The sequence below is a fragment of the Agelaius tricolor genome, unplaced genomic scaffold (assembly GCF_023055355.1).
Source record: "Agelaius tricolor isolate 1412-34295 unplaced genomic scaffold, bAgeTri1.0.p SCAF_28, whole genome shotgun sequence".
Classification (NCBI taxonomy): domain Eukaryota; kingdom Metazoa; phylum Chordata; class Aves; order Passeriformes; family Icteridae; genus Agelaius; species Agelaius tricolor.
The window spans coordinates 8,280,325-8,303,403 of NW_027269288.1; the positions used below are offsets into that span (position 1 = coordinate 8,280,325).

Genomic DNA, 23,079 nt, shown 5'->3' on the forward strand with positions numbered 1-23,079 from the left:
GTTGTTGGCATTTTTTATTTTCCTGAGTGAAACAAAATGGAATCCAGTTATATAAACTGCATTAATTTGCCTCTGCTGGGGGAGTAGGAGAGTTTTGTGGTCATTGCTCTCAAACACAGAAGCAGCATTTGTGTACAATTCATCCATATCTTTTATTTCTTATTTACAAAACATGTACCTACCGCAACTGAATAGCTAAACATGTAAACATTCTCTTCTTGCAGAACCACGGTTTGGCTTAAAAAAATACTTCTTTTTCAAAGGCAACAGAATAAGCACAATCAGTTTGTACAGAGTTAAAAAAAAATAATGACAGAAACATCTCTAAATAAATAGAAATAGGTCTATCATTCTGAGCATATTTATAAAAATGAGAAGCCACTTGTAATGAAATGGAACATTTTTGAAAATGATCTAACTTTCAATCTTTAGTACAGTCCATCTTGCTGAAAACCATCAGGTGAGCTGCTGCCTTGTGAATTTGGAGTCAAAGACTCTTTGCTGACCCTACAGAGCTCTCAGAGATTTATCCAAGATACCCTCCCAGGGTGTACAAAAGAAGGTCCACACCATGACTCACTGAATTTTTACTGCTCCTAGGTAAGTCAAGTTTTCCAGACTAAGTAAGCTCTGTAAAACTGTGCTCAGTTCTTGCAGCTGATACTGATACACCTTTGTGTTATTGCACTTCTCAAAGTGAGGGACAGGACAGGAGCCACTGCTCTGAAATCTGTGAGGGCCTGGCCTTTGTGCTGTGAGAGGGATGAGCAGAGCACCCTGACCACCAGGCTCTGGCACTGCAAGAGAATTGCTTTTGCAGCTCTGGAACTGTAGTGTCTTCCCTTCCACAAGAACCTGACTGGGGCTGTGGGTTCGGTGCATCGCACCTTGCACAGGGCCCAAGAGGTTTTTTTGCATACTTTTTGCTCTGTAAATTAGTTTAATAAGCAAGGAAATAGCAATATTTACTCTCTAAAATGGAGCAGAGGCACAGGACTGGTTCTCACTGATCAGCCTGCACAGAGCTCTAAATCCTGCAGTATTTCCCTCTAGTACCAAAGCAGCTGTTAGAGCCTGAGTGCTTCAGTCACAGTATCATCTGAAGGTGTAGGAAAAGGGGCTCTCCCAGGTTAGATTAAATTAAAATGAGGTGTCTTCTATGCCAGAACTGCTGCTTGAGAGGCAACAGGGTTTGTATGAATAGATCCAAACCAGAACAGACCTCACAGCTTAACATCTTTTATGAAAAGCAGTAAGTACTTTAATTTGAAATGCAACCTTAGCGTTTTCAGGTTTGAAACCAAAATAAATGCAGAAATGCAGGAATTACTTGAGGCTCAACTGAAGCCTAACTTTGGAAAGCAAAGTACCTGATCCAGTGGCCACCTCAAAGCTGCTTTTGTGCCATCAGTTCTAGGCAGCCGTAGCTGAGTTCCAGCTCAGTTTCAGAACACTTTGGCCTCTGGAGCAAACAGAAAGCAATATGACAGCCTGGATGTTTTATCCTGTCTCAAGGCAGAGTAAAACCATTTATCCAAGTCAGCTTTGGTGTGCTCTGAGCTGACCCACCTCAGTGGACACTGACACAGGGCAGGAGTGACCACGTGCTGAAGTTAATGCCTCTAAGCTGTAATAGTGGTGTCCTAGATAGGCTACAGGCATAGGGGGATCTCTGCTCAGCTAAATTTTCAAGAAACTAGAAACACAGACATTAGCACACGGGAGAGATGTTAGAAATGTCTTGGCTTCATTCAAAGGTGTATTTGAAGCTGAAGGAGTTCTCAGGGGTACAGTAGCTGTACCTACCTTCACTGTATGCTGTAGTTTTATTGCCTCACTCTCTCCCTTGTCCCCCAAAGCTGTTCAGCAGCCAGGGTGGTGTGGCTGAGGACAGGCCAGCAGTTGTGCAGTCATGCAGCAATGTCTGATCTCTGGGAATGAGGTGGGGGATCTTGCAGCACTGTTCAGGCCTTAGGCACCAGTCTGTCAGTGCTGGGCTGTTCAGTTCTGTTCTCCTGGGCAGGGGCAGCTCCTGCTCTACTGCCTGTTGTCTTTGGAGACGTTGTGTGCCAGCCAGTTCACTTTGGTTTTCCAGCTCTCCCGCAGGGCTTCGTTAAACTTCACTCTGAAGTGTTTCAGTGCCTCCTCATCAGTTTTCCCAAGGGCCAGGGAGTCCTGGAGGCAGGAGGCACAAATCAGTGCACAGCTGAACAAGTCACTGCTCAACCACTAAGACATTTATTCATAAGAAATTACTCAATTGAAAGGAGCAATGGAGTAGCTATCAATTATTTTTAATTGTTCCTGTTCTCTGATAAACACTTGCACCCTCTGCTTCTGTTGGTGCAGGAAAGAGCACATTGTGTATTGCTCTTGGACAAAGTCTCCTGCAGCTGCCAGGGGTGGGTGGTTATGACTCAGGAGGCAAACTAGGAAATGAGAGCCAAGGGCTTTGCCTCCATCCAAGCAGGCTCCTGCTGCCTCCAGGTGCAGAACCTGAAGAAGTTTCTGAGCACCAGGACGTGGCATTTCTGATGTCCTGCACAGGCCATTGGGCATCCACTCACTGTTCTGGAGCTCATCTGCTTCTAAGAATCTGGCCTTGCACACTGACCTGCTCCTCCCCCAGCCACAAAATCAGGTGCTCAGTTTTAGCCCCTTGCATGGGCTCTGCCTCTTACCTTCAGGTACTGGATGTCTTTGGAGCAGCTGAGCTCTGGCAGCCCAGCAGCCTTCATCAGTGCAAAGAGGTGCAGGAAGAGGAGCCCGTGGCGCCGCAGGATCATGTAGGCCCTTTCACAGTAACCCCTGAACCTGGGCAGGAGCAAAGGCCAGACAGAGGAGTGAGGACTGCCAGCTGCACCATTCCATAAAGCACTTGAGCAGTCTGAACCCTGCTCTCTCCAGTTAATAATTTATTTACTTTCATCTGTACAGGCAGCTATAAGCTGCACATTGGTGGAAATAAATACTAAATACTTATAATACTAATGATGGAAATAAATACTAAAAATTTAGAGCTTCAAAAGCTGAAGTCAAGTTTAACTCCCAGCATTTACCTTTCAAACTTCTCATTGTTGTTAGTTTTTCCTTGCTGGATGACATGCACAAAGTCGTAGGTTAAGATGAAAGGGACTCGTTCTCTATTAATACCAAATTTTGTCTTGAAGTTCCCCAAAAAGTGACCAAAATCAATATGGAACAGCTGCAAATAAAAAAAAAAAAATCTCAGACTATTACCTGTTTTAGCTGATCAGAGCTGAGCTCTCTTCAGTTACTGCTTTGAGCAGATTCTGGCCATAGGGTTTTGGGAGAGGGAAGAGGGCCCCTGCTTTGGGCAGAGCCCATCCCCATTGCCAGGTGCCCACTGTGCCCTGCCCAGGTGCCCTGCTTTGGGCAGAGCCCATGCCCAGGTGCCCACCATGCCCAGGTGCCCACCATGCCCTGCCCCGGTGCCTCCCCGTTACCTGCCCCGTCTCCCGGACCATGATGTTGTCGCTGTGCCGGTCCCCAATGCCCAGCACGTAGGTGGCCACGCAGTAGCCAGCACAGGACAGGGTGAACTCCTCGATGGCTTGGTCCAAGGCATCTCTGGAGAGGGTAGGAAAGAGTGAAAGATTACTTTACTTTGGACTCCAGTACTGCCCCATGGGGAGAGCTGTTTTCAGTGCAGGAGAAGGGAGGGAAGCTCGTTTGGATTGCCACAGTGCTCTCTGGAGGCAGGACTCCCACCCCTGCTGCACAAAAATGAGCTGCAAGATCTGTAACTGAAGGGGTCTGAACAAGGGGGTGTCCACAATCTCAATGGAAATGAGATCCACAATGGAAATGAGGCCTCCAGGTGTGCCAGGCAGGGGAGCAGCCACAGCCCAGGTGGGACAGCCTGGAGCTGTGCAGAGCTGAAGGAGAAGGAGCAGGGAGGGAAGGTGAGCCCTCACCCCGGGTTCTTGGACTTGAGCCAGTTCAGCAGAGCGTCCTTGTTGAAGGCAGCCGTGGCCGCCATGTTGCTCTTGTTGAGCTGGATGTTGGCGATGGTGTCCGAGTGCATGACCACCTCAATCAGCCCCGTCTTGTCTCCTGTGGAGAGGCAGCCATAAGGGGTCATCCTGCAGAGATGAAAGAAACCCTTCCACTGAAATCCTGCCCACAAATGCACGGTGGTGACGTTTAAGCTTTCCCTTGCCTGCCCTGTCTCCTCCCTTGCTGCTCTGCAGTTCTCTTCCCCAGCCCACAGAAGCTGCCCAGCTGCTCCCAGAGCACCAGACAGAGCTGCTGGGGCAAAGGGAGCCTGCAGAGAAAGCAGCCTCAGCACCCTGACTGCCAGTGCAGGACAGCTGCACTGTGTGCACACTGCTCACCTCAGGTCCAGGCCCTCCTGCTTCCACAGGATGTCCATCAGCTGGATCATCTGCAGAGTCAGCATGTCCTGGCGCAGATCTGGGCAGCAATGCAGAGCAAAAGATCATTTTACTGTTCAAAGACATTCAATTTCTGCACTAAAATCTTAATTAAAGGGGGAAGCAGGTGAAATATAGAGGGGAGTTAATATAAATTTTCAGATTACTACCACAACTCACCCAAAACCATTAAAGTTCCTAATTTACACAACATCTTAATGGTCCAGATTTAGGCCCACTCACCCAGTAAATACTTGAGACTAAAAGATATATTTTCACAAGCATAATAAAGACTTACCATCTCCATTTTTAAAAATTATACCCACTCCACCTCCACCTGTCTCTTCACTATTAAACACAATCCACAAAGGTTTCATTTTGGAGTCCATGAAGGTGCACTGATCCACACTAGAGGAAATAAAAATATTACCCTCAGTTTCCATCTATTAAAATATCAGCCATCCAAGCTGCCAGTCCTACAGCAACTCCATCCACAGCTGGACTTTGGGCTTCCATGAGGAAAGAACCTTGGGATAACCCAAAGCCTGGCTCCAGTGTGAAACAAAGCACAAAATTCACACAAATTCAGAGGTGCAGATCTCTCCCTTACCAAACTTCAGCAAGGATGATGTTGGGGTTCAGGGGGGACTGGAGGTGGGAAAAAGCTTCCCTGTAGGTTTCCTGCTTCATGCACATGTGCATCATCTCCTTGGTTTGAGGCTTGGTGGCCTTCTGAGAACTCACTTTCACAAAGTCATTCAGAGCTTTCATCTTGTTCAGTGCTTCTCCCTGAAAACAGGAGGGATGAAACAGGGTTAACAAATAGGAAATTCCTGGAGAAAGGTTAAAAAACATTAAAATCTCCTGTGAAATGTAAACCTTGGTTCCATCTCTTACTTCCTTTTCAATTTGTAGCAATTTCACATACTGCAGCAAAACAAATTTAGTAGTGTCTGCTTGAGGAAGATCCATAATTAATTGTGGATACTCTGCTGGGCACAAATGCATTGTAGGGTAATGGCTGCAGCAGGAATAAAGCACATTACCACACTCCAAAGGAAGAAGTGAGGTGCCCTGGCTGGAAAAGTGCAGAGGATGAGACTCAGAGCCCAGCCTGCCCTTTGTTGTTTTTGGGGAGTTCTGGTTGTGAGCAGCTCCCACTGCACAGCACCTCAGCCAGCTGATCTGTAACAGCAGTGGTCTGCACATTTCAGAGCATTCCAGACACACACTGCAGCTGAGTGGGTGAGACTGGGGAGCTCCAGGGGACCCCAGAGCCAGCAGCCTTCACGAGGCTTTTCTTGTACTGCTGGTAAGGATAATTTGGGCAAGCCAAGAGCTGAGAACCAGCCCCAAGGCAGAGGGGGGCCCGAGGCAATCAGTACCTGCTTCATCAGCACCTTCATGTGGTGGGTGCTGCCCCGGCAGTAGGCTTCCAGGATCAGCCCAAACCTCAGGGAAACAGCAGGCACGTGCATCTCTGACCTGGGCAGGGAGCAGGCAGAGCAGTTAGAGCAGAACGACAAAAGACAAAAAGAAATTAATAAAAAACCAACACTGTGTCCTCCTGGAATAATTCTTATTGAGGCACCTGAGGTAAAAAGTAGCAGTTCCCAGTTCACAGAGCAATGAAGGACTCAGTAAATGCTGGTTTGCCCTGATTTTTGAGAAAAAGCCCAAAAGATTTGCTCTTCACCTCAGATGCCAGAAGAGGAAGTGGCCGATCTTGCGGTTGGACAATGCCCTTTCCAGCAGGAACTTGGTCAATTCACAGTCTAGGTAGGATTCATACTTGAGCACCTGGACAAGCTGCAGCAGGTATTGGAACACGTCATCATCCCTGTGGACAGAAAGGAAACATGAAACACAACCTTGTCTTCACTGCCATAACTGTTCCTGTAAACGCTGCAAAGCCAAGGCTGTCACTGCTGTTCACAGCCCCTCAGCAGCCCTGAGCAGAAATAGAAAGGGCTCTGCCTCTCCCCTGGGGACAGCACTTACGTCAGCTTCTTCAGGGAGTTGATGGCAAAGGAACCAACATAACGGTCAGGAAAGCTGAAATCCAGCAGCTCCAAGGCATTCAGGACAGGCAGCTCTGGCCAGGTCTGAAGCAGGGAAATCATCTGTAATGACCAAAAAGAAAAGAGTTTAAAAAAGGAACAAGGCTTTTATGACAATGGATATAAATCTGAAATTCTACTGATGAAAGAGCAGCTCCTTACAGGGGGTCACTATTTATAGATGCCTCACAGCAAGTTTGCAGATACCAGGTCAAAAACTGATTCATTGAGGTGGCTTGTGCTGATCTCTTACTATCATTTAAGAATATTCAACCCAGATATCTTTTTCCCCAAGAATTATACAGATTTTTTCCTTGCCTCCAGTTTCTTGAAGGGATAAACAAGACTTTGCTGGCCAGAAATGAATCTGGGACAGCCCCCAGAAGAGCCAGACCTCAGCTGGGAACTCCCTGAGAAAACTGTGAAACCCCTGCTCAGCTGGGCTCCCAAACACAGCACAGGAATGCAGACACTGAAAGATGGACCAAAACAGGAGCCCTGGCTGCCAGCCCCAGCAGCCTCACCTGGGCAACATCCTCGTGCTTGTTCCACTTGGTGATGACGAGCAGCTTGGCCAGCGCCTGCGGGTACTGGTCGCGGATGTCGAACCTCATCTTCCACACCAGGTCCTTCTCGTGCTCGTACAGCTCCGTGTGGCTCCTCCGCTCCAGGATCTCCTTCAGCTGCAGCTTCTGCACAGCAAGAGCACACTCTGGGCTCAGCCAGCCCACAGGGACACAGCTGGGACAGGGGGTAAGGGGGAAAAGCAGCCAGTGAGACCAGGCTGGCAGGCAGCTGAACACTGATGCCAGCAGACTCACCTCCTCAGAATCTTCTGGGGCAGCTCGGGGCTGTTCTCCATTCCTTCCCAACTCCAGCAGCTGGGACACAAATAAAGAGGGTGAGAAAGGCTCCCAGTTCCTCTGTAACTGTAGGCACCATCACCTCGTGCTGCATTGGAGGTCAGTCCCTTGCCCCCTGTCCTGGGCTCCCCTTTGTGCCTGGCACAGGCTCTGAGCCAGACCCTGCCTCTTGGGGAACACAGAGCTGCTTCCTCCCCTGAAACAGGCACATCTCTTCCTCCACTTGTCTGGCCAGTTACAGTGACAGATGGAAAATCTCCACCTCACACATGGCATGTTATCACTCTGCTGAAAGGGAGGGAGCTGCCTACTTTCACTCATTTCCCCTTTATTCCTCTTCCTTCCCAAAGACCTTAAAGCAGTTTGAAGGCAGCTCAGTTAAACCTAATTTTTAAACAAATGCTCATCTATGACAGCATCTCTACCTCAGTAATTCATAGCTTGGAAAAGTATTCACTCAAAGGTCCATTAGGTGAGAGGAGAAAGTGAAATTTTCAGTTAACAATATCCATTAATCAAGTTTGCTTGCACCCAGTCCCTGTGGATGGCTGCCCCAGAGGTTCCCCACTGGAAGGGACAGTGAGGGAATTCCTACAAGTGTCCCTGTGCCCCACCTGCTCAAAGGATGGGTAGTACACAGGATGTGCTGCCACGCTGGGGAAGCAGATGACCAAGGCTGCTGCACTCTCAGTGTTGGGGTTGCACTGCACTGTGCCCATGGGGTTCAGAAGTTCCCCTTTCTCATCTGAAAAACAAAGTACACAAAACCCATGAGCCCAAATCTTGCGAAGCTTTGGTGCAGAAAGCAGAGCAGAGGCTGTCCCTGGGCACTGCCTTGGGCACTGCCTGGCCACGAGCACTTCACCCTCTGAGCCTTCCCCAGTGAAGGGCACGTGGCATCCCCAGGTGAGCAGCCACCTCTCAGGTCACAGCTGCAAAGCCAAGCTCAACAAAGCCTTGCCTTGGCAGGGCTCCAGCACAGAGCAGTGGCCACTCCACTTCCTGGGGGCACTGAGGATGCCAGAGGCCAGCAGCTCCCTGTCCTGCCGTACCTGGGAAGGAGGACCACATGTGCAGGCAGCACTCCCCCGTTTTCAGCTGGTCCCTGTAGTCGAAGAGCATCACGTTGGCCCAGGCGATGGGGCAGTCCTGCGGAGACAGCGCTCGTGGGGGGCTGCCCTGCCAGGCTGCACAGGGCACTGAGAGACCCCCTGAAAAGGGACCCCCTGCCTGCTCCCCTCCTGAATCCTCCTAAATTAACAGTGCAAGATGGCATCGGGCACTTGCCAAAACCTGGGGTCCTTTGTGTGGTGCTGGCACCAAACGGTCCCCACAAATGTGTCTGAACACAAACACCACAAATGTGTCTGAAACTTCACCACCTGATATTTGGCAAAGCTGAAGAATCTCTAATTTTCCAATAAGGTCTTGCTAATCTACATTCCATATTTGAGGGAACTACTACACATTTTATCTATTTCACAATTTGAGGGGAGGGAGAAGAGCTTTAATTTTGAAACAGGGAACACAGAGTAGGCATGATTTTGGGAAACGAGACAAAGGATGCTAGAAATAGCTCAAAATAGGAAAAAAAGGCTTGGCTTCTTTGTACAATAATAAACACTATCTATAGAAATCAAACTTTATGCTGCCAATCCCTCACCACACCCCCAAAATAAACCCCACAAATCCAACCCAGCCTTGTTTTAGAGGAGGCAGACTCCAGCAAGTAAAGTGCCTGGGACATGGCCAAGACAAAGAACCCATCCCCTGCCCTCACCCAGCTCCCAGCCCCAGAGCAGACATACATTCCACGAGTGAGCTCAGCTTTCCTGCAGTCAGGTTCCCCAGATGGAACACTTGACCTCATGCAGCAGCACTCAGAGCTCAGATCACAGCACAGAAATCAGCTGGAAAAGGGGTTACATGGCAGAAATCCTGCACTGAGGCACCCACAAACAGAGCCACGCTGGAAGGAGCCACAGGGACACATCTCGTTCCACTGGGGCACATCCCCACAGAACACCCAGCACTGGGGGAGGTTACAGAGCCCCCATTTCCCTCTAACGTGACAAAATGAGTCACTTCAAGCCTCTCATAACCCCGGAGCTGATTTGATTCCTCCAAATATCTTCAGTGAAATCACATTTGAGACATCAGCTTCCAGACAACAGGGAAAAGCCAAATAAAACACCACCAGCAGCAATAACCTTTTCTAACAGAGTAAATGACATCTAACCACAGCTCAGAGCCTGCCAAAACACAAGGCAGGATTTCTGGTGGATAAGGTCCAGCAAAACAAGGATTCTAAAGACAGCCATCTCCTGCATGATTTAGAGAAACACTGAAAGCCAACCCTCTGGGTGACATTAACCCTCTGACTCATCCAGTCAGCCTGCAAACATGCCTGCTTTTGTGGTAGTAAACGATTTACTCCCACCTATCTGCTCTGGACAGGCTGCATACAAACAACATGTATGGAATTAACCTCTGAGTAAGGAAAAAAATAACAGTCAAAGCAAACAAACAAAAAAATCAGGTAACCTGCCCTTAACAATCATTTGAAATTATTTCTGGGCACTTCACTCTGAGCTATAGCTCACCATGGGGAAAAATTCCTTTTTTCACTGCTCAGCTGTGGTGAATTGTTGTGATTTTATACTAAAAGCTCATCAGAATGCACCCACCTTTCCCCAGCACCAGAACACACATGAATAAGTTCCTCTTAACAACTCAGCTAAACAGACTGCCTCTGTTTTGTCAGTCAGAACAGCAAGATTTCCTTCTGACTGCTTCAAAACTGAAAATTATTCCAGTGTGACCACAATCATCCAGCCTGTGGATGAATCAGATCTTCTGTCCAACAAAAGTCTCCAGCAAGAGCTGGGGTTCTGCTATTCTTAAATAGAAAAGAAACCCAACAATAAAACTGTTAATCCTGGTCCTGGCCTCAAAATGTTTCCAGTCTGAAATCTTCAACCCAGAAATTGGTCCCCACAAGCAGGATTTGTGAGCTGGCTGCTGCTCCCAGACATGACTGCACAGTAACCCTGAGAGCCCCACTGATGTCAGCACAACAAGGCTCAGTGAACCTCCCAGCAGTGAGGAGGAGTGAGCAGAACTGAAATCTTCTCATCACACTCATCAGTGCCTCATTGCTCTGCACTCCAGCACAGATGGCACGAGTGACCCTCTCCTTAAGGCACGGGAACAGTCTCTGTGGTCACTGAAACAATAATTTGCAGAGGCACAAATGCCTTTGCTGCTCATAAAGAACAGAGCTTGAGGCTTACGTTACAACTCTGGGAAATCAGCAATTAAATCACAGGCTGCAGTTGGATCTGTTTTAGTTACTAAATTATTAATGGGATAGAAGCTTTGGAAAGTGAGATATATCACTACTTCTGATTAAGATGCTCAGATCAAGAGCTTCCAAGGTGATTTAACACTTTGGTCAGTTTGCCACACCTGAACAGTGACCTTGAGGAACCTGCACTTTGATTTTACCTTGCCATAACCAATGTTTACATTCCTCAGTTCATTCCCCCTCCCTAGCTGGTAATTTGCTCCACTGGGGATTTGCAGGAAAGACCTTGTTAGAAAGAAAATGCAACAGAGTTGATGGTTTAACCTCAACTACAGAACACGGAAGTTGCAGAAGAGCAAAACAGGGACAGGTCTTTCTAGAGAAGAAATTGCACATAAACAGCCTTTCTTACAGGCAGCCACTTCTCAGCTTCCTGTTCCTGCTGGATACTGGCCATTGCCCTGTGTGCTGCTTCATTAACACAAAGCTTTCTGAAAGCAAAAGGGTTCAGGAGCGCAGGACACGACCTGCAGCCCTGGGCAGCCTGGCTCAGCCCCAGGCTGGCTTCACTTACAGCTTTCTTGGACTTCTTCTTGGTGGAGCGAGCCTTCCTGGCCTTCTCGACGACGGCGTAGAGCGCGAGGCAGAGCCGGGCCATGCGCGGCAGGTCGCGCACGCTGATGTCGAACTCCAGGCGCTGCCGCCACACGGGCTCCGAGCACACGCTCACCTCCGAGCTCGACACGGTCTTGCACAGCATCTCGGTGCCGTGGAACAGCCCTGCCTGCACCACCAGCTGAGGGAGCAGCAAGGACAGCACTGTGAGCCCATGGACTGCCTGTGTGCTGCAGGGGAAGGGGACACGGCAGCTCTCCCTGAACAGGGTGTCCCTCTCCTGACTCTTTCCCAGGTCACTCAGACACTCAGCTCTGCAGTCTCTCTCTTTAGACAGGGCAGCTCTCCCTGAACAGGGTGTCCCTCTCCTGACTTTTTCCCAGTTCATTCAGACACTCAGCTCTGAAGTCTCTCTGCTCAGCTTCAGTGAGGACATTGTTATCTTCTCACTTCATGCAGACTTGCATATTGATTAATGTGGCACACTCTTGCCCAGTTTCCTTCCTTTCCCAAAGGGCAGCTTTTCCACCTCTCCTCATTTCCCCCTTCAGGGTAAACACCCCACATATCCCAGGCCTCTGCTTCTCCTGCCTTCCCTTTGCCAGCCATCACCTCTCCCATCACTCCTCTCAGAGCTGGGTGTCCCCTGCCCAGCCCTGCCCAATGCCATTACCTCAGGGCAGCAGCTCTGTTTGCTGTGCAGCAGCTTTTCCAATGCTGGGCTGCTATCTGCCCATCCCCATCCCTGTTGTGCTGCAGCTCAGAGACTGCCCAAGGGCTGAATGGAGCCCCACAGGAGCAGGTGAGGTCACACTGCCAGCCACCCCTGTCCTCCCCACACAGACCAGAGGGCTGTGACTGGGAAAGCACAGGCACAAACCCCAGAGTGAGTCAGTCCCCACCTTCATTCTCTCATCTGCATTGACCTTGCTGCCTTGCACCAGCTCGATGTAGAAAGGCTGCTCCAAGGACCAGAGAGAGCCACAGTTTGGCTGGAAAGAGAAAAGGGTTCTGATCAGAAACAGATGCAACAAAGGCCTCTCAAGTCAGCAGCAGAACTCATCTCCCATTCCACGCTTTTGGGTCCTGCAGAAAAGAGCAAGAAGCCTGGGAGAGCCAGGGAAGCTGTGGAGGGGGCTGGAAGGCTGTCTGGAAATTCCCACCCTATTCCCCAGCTGGGAACCTGCCCTGCAGGGAGCACCCACTGCTGTTCCCAACCCAGCCCAGTGTGTCCCCAGCAGAGGAGCCCAGGGTGAGCTCAGGGGTCCCTGTCCCCTCTTACCTTTTTCTTGGGGAGCGGTGGGGGCTTGGAGGCCGCCTTTGGGGGGCTGGTGATGCAGTTGGTCTGCTCGTCCCTCATGGCAATGATGGCAGAGGAGTGCACCATGGTCAGGTGGGGGGTCAGGCCCCGCTGCAGGCAGCTGCGGATGTACTGAGAGGGGACAGGGTCAGCCAGGCCTGCCAGAGCCACCAGCCCAGGCAGGAGCCCTGCAGGGACTCGGGGAAGGACACAGCAACAATCCAATCCCAGCTCTCAATTATCTCCTCTCGCTTTATAAACCTGCAACTCGCTGGCCTCATGCTGCCAGAGCTGAGAATATGAAGTGCCTTTTACAGCTGGCATTTCATCAATGGACTCAAATGGCTGCATTAAGGGAAAACACTGAGGAGGATTCAGCACTCCCAGCAGCAGTCTGCCCTGTCAGAGGAGCACATGATTCAGGATTACTTGCCCAGCTTTCAATGGGAGAACCCTCATCCCACCATACAAGCTCACAGATATTTCCAGAACCACAGCCTGTAAATGTATTTACACAGCACCTGGCACCCAGGGACAGGCTTAGACCACTGGCCCCCCAAAAATAAGGACTGGTTAGGTAGCTGGAAGTACCCTTTGCCCTAGGTAGCATCCAGGTGCTGTCACTGATGTGCTGCAGTCCTGCAAACAGCACTCCCTCCTTCTCAATATGTCCCAACCCCAGCAAGAGAAGGCCATGTGGGAACAGCCACTGACAAAGCAAGACACGAGGCTCACCTGGAACTGGTACAGGGGGTAGTTCCCATAGAGATATTCACATTTCCCATTCACCTGCAGGGTGTAGTCCTCTGGCTGCTGCACGGTCTCGGGGCGGAGCACAGTGGCCTGTTTCTTAATGGCATAGCTCATGAGGGTGATGGGGAACTCCCAGGGGGAGATCTGGAACATGAAGCTCTCCTGCAATCCCAACAGCACAGCAAAGTGTCAGACACCAGCACGGGCTGGCATGGCACAGACAGGGAGCAGCATTCCTGCTGCTAGCAATGAGGAGCAGCATGGGAAGGTACAATCACACACATCAGCCTATGGTAAGTAGAGATATTCCTCCTGCCAAACTGGGCAGGAGCAAGTTTCAGCAGTGTAAGCACAAGGCTGGAAATCAGGAAATTCAATTTTCAGCAGAATCACCAGTTTATGTGGCTGCCAGTCATTAAAAACCTTCCCACAGTCATTGCAGCAGCAGGGCAGGGGCTGGAAGGATCCCCATGCTCAAACACACTGCTCTGAAGGCTGTTCATCTGCCAGGGTGACCTTGCTTCATGCCCAGGCACAACAGGCAGAATATGAGCCCAGGCAGGCGCAGGAACAGGGGCCCACGGGCAGCACAGAGCAGTGCCTGCAAGCAGTGTCTGCTGAGCAGGCTCCTGAGCTTCCAAAGGAAAGCCAAGTACTGCATTCTGTGCTCCTTTCCCACCCAAACCCAAAAAGGTTTCCAGCCCACGTACATGCAGCAACCTCAGCTTCCAGCTAACCAGTACACCCAGTGCACGTTCAGGAGGGAGAGCAGCTCCCTCCCAATCTTCTCCACAGGCAAAGCAATCTGGAGAATGAACACTGAACACATGCAAACACTGTCCAGGCACACATTACCACCAAACACCGTGACAGGAAAGTTTTGTGCTTTACCCCGCCAGACTGGAACCTGATGTTGACAAAAATGTTCTTGTTGGGGATTTGCAGAGAGGAGAGGCCCTTGGCAGCGGGCTCCAGCTGCAGGGGGAAGTTGTACTCCATCCACGCTGCCCAGCCCAGCTGCTGCCGCTGGGCCGCCTTCTCCTCGCAGAACTGGCACATCTTGGCGCGGAACTCGCTCACCTCCGGGTCCTGCACCGAGTCAAACTCGTGCAAACCTGGGTGCAGAGCAGGAGACGAGGGCAAAATAAGCATCTGCAGCCAGTGGGGGAAATGAGCCTTTTCCTTTCCTGTCTGTGAAAGTCTCCCTGAACACGTGTTTAACACATGGCCAAAAGCAGAGTCAGCTGAGCTGCCAGCAGCCCCTGATGGACGATGTGCAGTGGCACTGTCCCCAGGGCCCAGCACTCTGCCAGCAGGCAGCACCCCCTTCCCTGGCCCTGCACAGGCAGTGTCCCCTGCATGCCCTGCAGGATCCTGCTGCTGTCCCAGTGTCCCACCCTGCACCCACGCTGTCCAGGACGGAAAGTGAGAAATATCACTGTGCCCAACAGAAATATCTGTGCCTCCAGAGCCAGGAGCCACGCTGTGCCCAAGGGGATGAGGGCCGTGTGCCCCCAGAGCCAGCAGCCATGCTGGGCCCACGAGGACTGTGTGCCCCCAGAGCCATGCTGGGCCCATGAGGGCTGTGTGCCCCCAGAGCCATGCTGGGCCCATGAGGGCTGTGTGCCCCCAGAGCCAGCAGCCACGCTGGGCCCATGAGGGCCGTGTGTCCCCAGAGCCATGCTGGGCCCATGAGGGCTGTGTGTCCCCAGAGCCACGCAGGGCCCATGAGGGCTGTATGCCCCCAGAGCCATGCTGGGCCCATGAGGGCTGTGTGTCCCCAGAGCCACGCTGGGCCCATGAGGGCTGTGTGTCCCCAGAGCCACGCTGGGCCCATGAGGGCTGTGTGTCCCCAGAGCCATGCTGGGCCCATGAGGGCTGTGTGTCCCCAGAGCCATGTTGGGCCCATGAGGGCTGTGTGTCCCCAGAGCCATGTTGGGCCCATGAGGGCTGTGTGTCCCCAGAGCCATGTTGGGCCCATGAGGGCTGTGTGTCCCCAGAGCCATGCTGGGCCCATGAGGGCTGTGTGTCCCCAGAGCCATGCTGGGCCCATGAGGGCAGGCTGACCTTTCCCGATGAGCAGGCTGATCTGGGAGTTGATGAGCTTCTTGGCCCGGTCGCCCTCGCGCGCCACGAGGCGCAGCACGGGCAGGAAGGGCTGGATGTCGCAGAGGCGGCGCTGCTCGTCCTCCAGCTCCTGCTGCTCGGCCGTCTGGTTGATGCAGGTGAACACGTAGGCCTCGGGGTCGCTGAGCATGTGGAACAGCGGCTCATACTGCGCGTGCTTCCAGAGCACCTGTGGGGGCACGCTGCTGTCACTGCGCTGCTGTCACCCTGCTGTCACCTGCTGCTGTCACCCTGCACACCTCACCCTGCCATTGTCACTCTCCCTCCTGCTCCTGTCCCTCAGCACACACTGTCACCCTCCGTACTGCCACCCAGCTGCCCCCAGGGCCTGTCCAGCCCTCACCCTGCCACTGTCACCCACCACCTGTCCCCCAGCACACAGCTAAAGGTCCCCACACAGGGACCAAGGTCCCCACAGCCCCCTGGCACTCCCAGGCTGCTCCTCAGCCAGGTCTGGTGGCTCCAGCTGGTGCTGAACTGCTGGGCAGGTTTATTTGTAGGTGCCTTTAACTGACTTCCTTTCTTCATGCCTGCCTTTTGTTTTGGGCAATGTCAATCCCTCAGCCTGAGCATTTAAATAACCCCCACCTGAACATCTCACAGTGAGCACCTGCTGACTCTGGTCCTGTGAAACACAGCAATTACTCACACTGGAAACAAAACTGGGTTAAGTAACTTGCCCCCAGTAACATGAAATCTGTCAGGATGCCAAGGACAGGAGCCAAGAGCTTCTCAAGTCTTGTCAACACTATCCAGTTCCCAAGGATGCTTCTCTCCCTGTGGATAGCACTCTCACATGACTTCACATCCCTTTTTTGACTCTCATCCTAAGTGTCTGCTGTTGGAGGCAGAGCTCTGCAGTGGATGACCCTCTGGCTGTAACACAGACTGTCACCCAAAGCTAGTGGGAGGCTGTTACCTGCTTGATGGTGCCCAGGCTGGCATTGCAGGGCACTGAGAGGTTTAGGTATATTCCTGTGGGCAGCAAAAAGTCCACCTGGATGTTTTGGTTTTCACCTTTGGACCAGAATTCCGTAGGGCAGTAAATGCCTGGGGGCATCCTGCTCACTGCTCAGCTACCACCTGCAACAAAAGGGAAAACAGTCTGGTGCTGTTGGCTACATGTTATCTGCTCAGTTCTGTGCTGGGCTCTGTTGAAAATTAATGTGCAAAAGAACCTAAAGAAAGGAAGGTCAGCACAGCCTTAAAGCTCAGGAAAAGTAAATTAGTAAAAATTCCACTTCAGTGCCTTTGAGCCACATGTAACTATAGCATTGCTTCTATTTCAATGCAACCCTCTCTTAATCCCTTCTAGGCCAGGATTAACATCTACACCTGCATTTGACACAGAAATAAGAGAATTATCTTCTCTGGAGAACAAAGACATTGTCCCAATAGCTCATCTATGACCAAGCAGCCAAGAGAAACAGCAAGTTCCTACCCCTGGCTGTGTAAGGCAATCCTCAGGCCACATGCTCCAAGTTCCACTTTGTTTTTCCAGAGCTCAGTTCCAGTCTGCAAGAGGGAAAAAGGGTTGTTGCTGGTTCCAAGTATGCACGCATTTTATACACACAAACAAATAATACTCTGCTGTACACCCCCTCTCTACAAGTATACAAAAATGAAGTTGAAGGGTGAGGCAGTCAGAATAAGTTTGTTAATTCCATCTGCAGCCTGTCCCTTGGCAGGATGCTACAATTTATTTCCAGCACATCCAAGGAATGCAAAGAGAACAGGAATCTGGTACAAGATCAGGTGCAAGCTGCTGTTTTCATACGCAGGATGACACAAAAGGCATTCACCAGCAGCCTGTCAGACATTTCCTTTCTCAAAGACCTCTAACAAAGTCTCCATCCATTTGCCCACATGCAAAATGCTACAGCAATAAAACCTCTGGTTTCCTGCACAGGTGACAAGTGGCAATGTGGTGTCCCCACATGCTGGAGACTGGAACTGCTGGCACTGGCAGGGAAATGGCTCCAGCTAATTCTCAGCAACCACCCCAGCTCACCCCAATTCCCTCTCAGCAGTTGTCCTGCCAGATCAGCAGAGGAACATCCCAGTGGTACAGCCTGGAAGGTGCTCAGCCCTGAGCAAGTCTGTGTCCCTTCTCCTCAGCCCATGAAACCAGCACAACATTTCCCCATTCACAACTTAAAGCTTTGCAGCCGTGGCTGTAGGGACTTGGAAAGGAGCTGAGCAAAGTGCAGCTGATTCCCAAACCACAGAGTCCTGCTGGCAGCTCCTCAGGAGCCAGCCCTGGGCTCCGGCAAGCACAAGGAGCCCAGCAGCTTATCTGCCAGCTCCTGGGAGCACACCACTTCCCTGTCAGCAGTGAGGTCAGGATTCCCAGAAACACGAGCTGTGTTTTATCTGTCCTGCTTCCTCAGCACAGAGCCGGCACCACCACAAACCACCCCGGGCCTGCAGGGAGGGCAGCACGGGGGGAGGAGGCAAGGCTTACCAGTTTGAATAAAGCAGAACAGGCTGGCCTCGTTCTCTGCCCATCAACACTAAAAACAGCAGGTTTCTGGTGGATCTGCTACCTCAGCCTGAATCAGCAAACTGCCACAACTCGACTGACCAGCAGAGACAGAGACACAGCCAAGGCTGAGCTGCTTCCTCCTGCTCAGGATTTCTATCTGGCACCACAGCCCAGAGAATATGAAGTGCCTGCCTAAGCCACGAGCTCTACGGTGTCAGTTCAAGCTCAGCACCTTGTCTTTCCAAACTCCCTGATTCTGAGGATGCAGGATTTTTTCCTGGTGTGAATATACCAAAGAAAGATTAACTCTGGACTGTCATAGTTTCTAATACATCATTTACCAAGTCTCTCCCCTTCCCATTGCTAAATTCAGAATGTTCTCCTTGTTGGAGCTCAGATCTGATGTGACAGTTCTTACATGAGGCCAGCTCTGCCTAGATGGGTGTTCCTGCACTGCCTGACTTCCCTCTTCCCCTTTGCCTTGGGAAACCGAACAGAGTTCTCCAACCTTGTCTGCACTATCTTGACCTCATGTGTACAAGTAATTACAATTCCCTTTTCTCTGGGTTGTTCTGCCATTTGTGAACAACCAAGTGCAGCATCACTCCTTTTTGGCAGGGTTTACACTACTGGAGTAATTTGAGATATACTCCCTGTCTTTCAGTGCAGCAGTCTTCCCCAAAAAAAAAAAAAAAAAAAAAGAATTCTCCAGTATAATTGTCAATTTTTAAAGCCCAGACCTCTTCATCACTGGACAGTAAAAGTGGTGGAGGAAAATAACCATGAGACAAAATTTCACTTTTTAGATGAAGGCAACTCCACAACTTCCCCTGTGCCCTCAGTTCATTATTCTTCACTCTGCAGCAGGAAAGCTACAGACTGCACTCCCCTTGCAGCATTTATTCAGTGTGCAGGTAATAAATGTGTATCCTCAGCAAAGAGGGGAGCTGGCCAAGGCAGAGCTGATGCCCACATGGGATAAGTCCATGCACTAGGAGAGAAATAAACCCTCAATTTTACTGAATGCCACGTAGAGAAGAGAGGCACAGCATCAGCTAAGGAGACAACACAGCTGAGGAATCTGAGGCAAGATAAATTTGTGCAGAGTCCAAGAGACACATCTGAAACCACCCAGCCACTATTTAACTAGCCACCAGTCAACATAAAACCTACTAACACAAATTTCAATTTCCCCCTGTGAACTATATCAACCACAGGTCTGGTGTTTACAACATGCAACTGCTTTGGAGAGAAAAAGGCAAAAAAAAAAAAAAAAAGACCAAAAAAGAAAGCAAAAAATATCAGACATGGAGCAGCGTTCCCCTGTGAGGCTGCAGCATCAGACAGACACGGAAGCTCCAACACCCACAAACAAATTGCAAAACTACAAAACCCCAGGACTACCAAAATACTTCTCAGCTTATAGGAAATGAGCAGTGCAGAGCTCACAGGTGATGTGCTGCGTGGGAGACTGCAGGAAGTCACTTTCATTGCAGGCATGGCTTTGGCTGGGGGAGGAGACCACGGAATTTTGGGGTACACACGTGTTTGACATGGCTTCAGCACACAGTCAGTACACTGGGCAGAGCTGAGCCAGCTCTGAGCTCTCCCAGCACTTCAGTGTGCTCTGAGAGTGTTTTCAGCTTGGTCTTGATTTTTTTGGTTGGGCTCACAGGGTAAAACAAGCCTACACTGCAGACAAGTCATTTCAGCACTGACTGACAATAAAAGTACCCCAAATTGCCCTTCAAGGCAGATGGGGAAGAATCCTGCAGCAGGTAATTGTGCCAAACTGTGCCTGCACATGGGAGCTTGGGAGAGCAAACCAAAGCCTGGCAGGGTTTGCTGGGGACTCACACCCAGTGCCTGTCAGCCAGGCACACACAAACCCAGGCTGGAGCTGCTTCCCTTTGGTGTCACAGGTCAGATCTGCCCCAGATGTTTCCATCACAGCTTCCAGCAGTCTCCTGTAACACAGGGTCCATGTCTCAGCTGTGCCATGGGGCCATCTCTGCCCTCCTTCAGCTCCTGGGACAGGGCTGCACCCTCAGTACAGACCCAGGCTGCACCACAGCTCTGTCTCTTCTTCCTCCTTCCACACACCCACAAGTGTCAAACTCAGGTCATCAACCAGGTAGGAAAACACTGGGGACTCCTTAGAAAACTGTGGAAAACCATTCAAGCACTGAACGACCCCTAAAATCAAGAGGCTTTTTATCTTCCTCAAACCCTAGTTTAGAATATTTGAATTCCCTCTACTTGGTTTACCATCCTATGACTTCTACCTCCACCAAATATAAAAATCAAATAAAGGTTTTTTTCATATTATCAGCTTCCATTTTGTACATTGATCTCTCCTATCCTGCCACACACTCGCCTGCACTGATTCACTCACTCTTTCAACAGCAGTCCCTTGTTCATCCAACTCTACATACCTGACACACAGTTAGGCTGCTTTGACAATGCCTTTTCTTAGATATTTCTGAGCCCCTGATTAATCTGACCTTTACTTACACAAACCATCAGATGGATGTAGCTGTACCATGAACTGTCCCTGGCAAAGGATGAAAATGCCCACACCTCACTCTTCAGGCCTCTAAGACACTACAGAGCATCCCCTTCCCTACCAGAGGTGCTGATAAAAACCAGCACTTAATTAACAAAAATCAGCATCATCTGTGCATCCAGGTGTCACTGGAGAACCATGGATTTTCCTACCATCCATGGATTTGTTCTGGTTATGTGGAAACTATAAGGATCAAGCTTTAAACAACCACTGGGGAAGAATCCCTTGGCTTGGGCCCTTCCCTTAATGAAATAAAGACTCCTTTGAGCTTTTAAATTGTTCAATGCCCACCTCACACACACACACACACACACTCCCACAAAACAGACTCACAGGGAAAAGTAATGGAAGCAGAACTACACTAATGTGATCTGAACTGGGGATAACCTTGTTTGTGTGCAGGGCTGATGATGAAAGGGGCTGTCAGCAAGAGAAGAGATAGGAAAGCAGAATGCACGTGTGCTGATAAAAACAGGCTGCACCTTTTGGGGCTCCCAGCTGCAGAAGAGCATCAGAGCAATATGCCATCATTCAGGCTCAGCAGAACCTCAGCTCCAAACAGAAGCGATAGCCAGAGGGAGGGAAAGAGGAGTTCAGGCAAAGAAACTTAAGAGAAAAATAAATGTAAAGCCATTCATCATTCTGGGAGTAAAACACTATCACCACAGAGAGACATCGCAGAGCTAGAAAAACATCTGACTCGAGAACCTTGGTGGAAACTTCCAATCAGCTTTTGGGCAAGTTCACAGTATTGCCTGAGGAACTACCTAGTGGGAAAACGTATATTCAGTGGTTAAAGCCAAAGCTTGAAAACCAGCACTGTGCACAGCTCTGTTCCCAAACCTGACAATTGTTTGCTGCACAACATCAAACAACAAACTCCTCCGTGTTTCAGCTTTCTCACATGCACAAGTACAGCCTGTAACTCACATGGGGTGTTGTAACTCTTAAATGCTGGCAAAGGGATATGAGATCCTTGCACCCTTGCTATTAATGCTAACACAGGCAGAGCCTGGGACGTGGAGGAAGTTGTGATAAACGAAAGCTTCCAGCTGAAGAAGTTGCTGAAATTAGGCTTTTTCAACTGTTCCCAACGGCTCCACAACACCAGAAACCAGAGTCCATCTTGTTGATGGAAACAAATCACAAGTCACGCATTTCTAATGACTTCTATCATGACATTCACCTTTCAGGTTCCCATCTCAGGCACATACAGCGTGCCATGTTCCAGACTATCTACTGGCAGCTCTTAAAAGACTCATGCCCTGCCAAAAACATGATCCAAAGCTAACCCACAGCAGAAACACACGTGGCTGAGCCAGGCAGCACAAGCCCTACACCAGGGCAGGTCCTGATAACCAGGTGTTACCACTCCCCAATTCCGGGAGGGACAATTGTGGCGGCAACGCTCCATGTGCCAAAGCCACCTAAAGGCCAGGCAGACACCAGCAACACCCTGCGGGATAGGCCGGCAGGGGATGAGTGGTTACTGGCCAAAACACCGAGCCTGCTGCCTGCCATCCATCCATCCATCCATCCATCCATCCATCCATCCATCCATCCATCCATCCCATCCCATCCCATCCCATCCCATCCCTGCCACCAGCACGGGGGACACAGCGCCAAGGGCGGCCCCTGGGCAGCTCCGGCGCTCAGCGGCTGTGCCGACCCCGCTCTCCGTGAGGCTGGAGCGCTTTTCCCGAGCCCAGCAGCAGCGCTGCTCGCTGACGGCGCCCGAGCGGAGCCGGCATTTGCCGCAGGCGGCCCCGCAGCGCCGGCCGCGCACCCCGGAGCCCCCGGCCCGCCCGGGCCCCGCTCCCCAGCCCGGCCCCAGCCCCGGCCCGGCCCCGTCCCGGCGCTCACCTGCGCTGGCGGCCGGGGGGTCCCGGGGGCTGCGGGGCTCCCGCGCTCCCGGCCCCGCTCCGGCGCCGCCCCGGCCCCGCCTGCCAAGGGGCGGCGGAGGGGCCGCGCCCGCCGCGTCCGCCCCGCCCCGGCACCGGCCCGGGTCCGTCCCGGTGCCCCTCGGCCCGGCAGCGGCCCGGGTCCGTCCCGGTGCCCCTCGGCCCGGCAGCGCGGCCCCGCTCCGCACGCAGCGGAGATGCCGGCGGGGAAGGCGCGGCCGCGGTGATGGCAGCGCTCGGTGCCGGCTGCGGTCAGTACCGGCAGCGCTCGGGGCCGGCAGCAGCCGGGGCCGGCAGCACTCGGTGATGGCTGCGGTCGGCCCCGGCTGCGGTCGATGCCGGCAGCGCTCGGTACCAGCAGCCGAGCGCACCGCGTGTCCGGAGCATGACGCGGCCGCCACCCTGTGCCGCACTGGCGGCGAACCGGAGGCACCCGCGGCTCGCTCCGGGGCCGCAGGGCCGCACAACAGCGCAGCAGCGAGGGCAGGTCCTGCGAGCGCATCTGTGCGTGGAACTGCCCGCACAGGAGATGTAAAACGGCTTGGGATTCACTCCTTTCCTGGAAAGCGCTCCTTTGACTGCCTCAGTCCTACAACTGCTCTTTCTTCATCTGGAAAACTGTGGGAAGCCTAGAAACTGGCTGACACCGAGTCTGGGAGAAAAAGAGAGAGAAGGGCATTTAGAGGGAAAAGACATGGAGTGTAG

The 23,079-nt window shown here is 51.5% G+C and overlaps 1 protein-coding gene across 3 annotated transcripts; it reads right to left on the reverse strand.

Moving 5' to 3' along the window:
• Positions 1–127: 127 nt before the first annotated feature.
• PIK3CD (phosphatidylinositol-4,5-bisphosphate 3-kinase catalytic subunit delta) lies at positions 128–22,796 on the reverse strand. 3 transcript variants are annotated; one of them, XM_071449281.1, is made up of 24 exons: positions 22,337–22,796; positions 16,864–16,937; positions 16,342–16,505; positions 15,363–15,591; positions 14,187–14,410; positions 13,332–13,457; positions 12,525–12,674; positions 12,145–12,234; positions 11,202–11,423; positions 8,373–8,469; positions 7,935–8,065; positions 7,279–7,338; positions 6,982–7,149; positions 6,399–6,520; positions 6,094–6,237; positions 5,783–5,882; positions 5,008–5,186; positions 4,696–4,805; positions 4,359–4,437; positions 3,939–4,106; positions 3,468–3,591; positions 3,060–3,205; positions 2,682–2,814; positions 128–2,175 (listed from the first exon to the last, which is right to left on the reverse strand). In XM_071449281.1, the coding sequence occupies exons 3-24, from the start codon at positions 16,480–16,482 to the stop codon at positions 2,038–2,040; spliced, it is 3,081 nt and encodes a 1,026-aa protein (XP_071305382.1). In that variant the 5' UTR covers positions 16,483–16,505; positions 16,864–16,937; positions 22,337–22,796; the 3' UTR covers positions 128–2,037. The 3 variants fall into 3 exon arrangements, with proteins under 3 accessions (XP_071305382.1, XP_071305380.1, XP_071305381.1); XM_071449279.1 differs by having other exon boundaries at positions 13,278–13,457; positions 22,337–22,794; XM_071449280.1 differs by lacking the exon at positions 22,337–22,796 and adding an exon at positions 20,956–20,973 and having other exon boundaries at positions 13,278–13,457.
• Between the last annotated feature and the right edge of the window lie 283 nt (positions 22,797–23,079).

What these genes read in the sequence shown, in the direction of transcription:
- PIK3CD (XM_071449279.1), bottom strand. Translation starts at nt 16,482, where the DNA reads ATGCCCCCAGGCATTTACTGCCCTACGGAATTCTGGTCCAAAGGTGAA. An exon ending in ATCATCCTTGCTGAAGTTTG is followed by an intron (nt 4,806 to 5,007) that starts GTAAGGGAGAGA and finishes TATTTCCTCTAG; the next exon opens with TGTGGATCAGTGCACCTTCA. An exon ending in AAGACATCCAGTACCTGAAG is followed by an intron (nt 2,176 to 2,681) that starts GTAAGAGGCAGA and finishes TCCTGCCTCCAG; the next exon opens with GACTCCCTGGCCCTTGGGAA.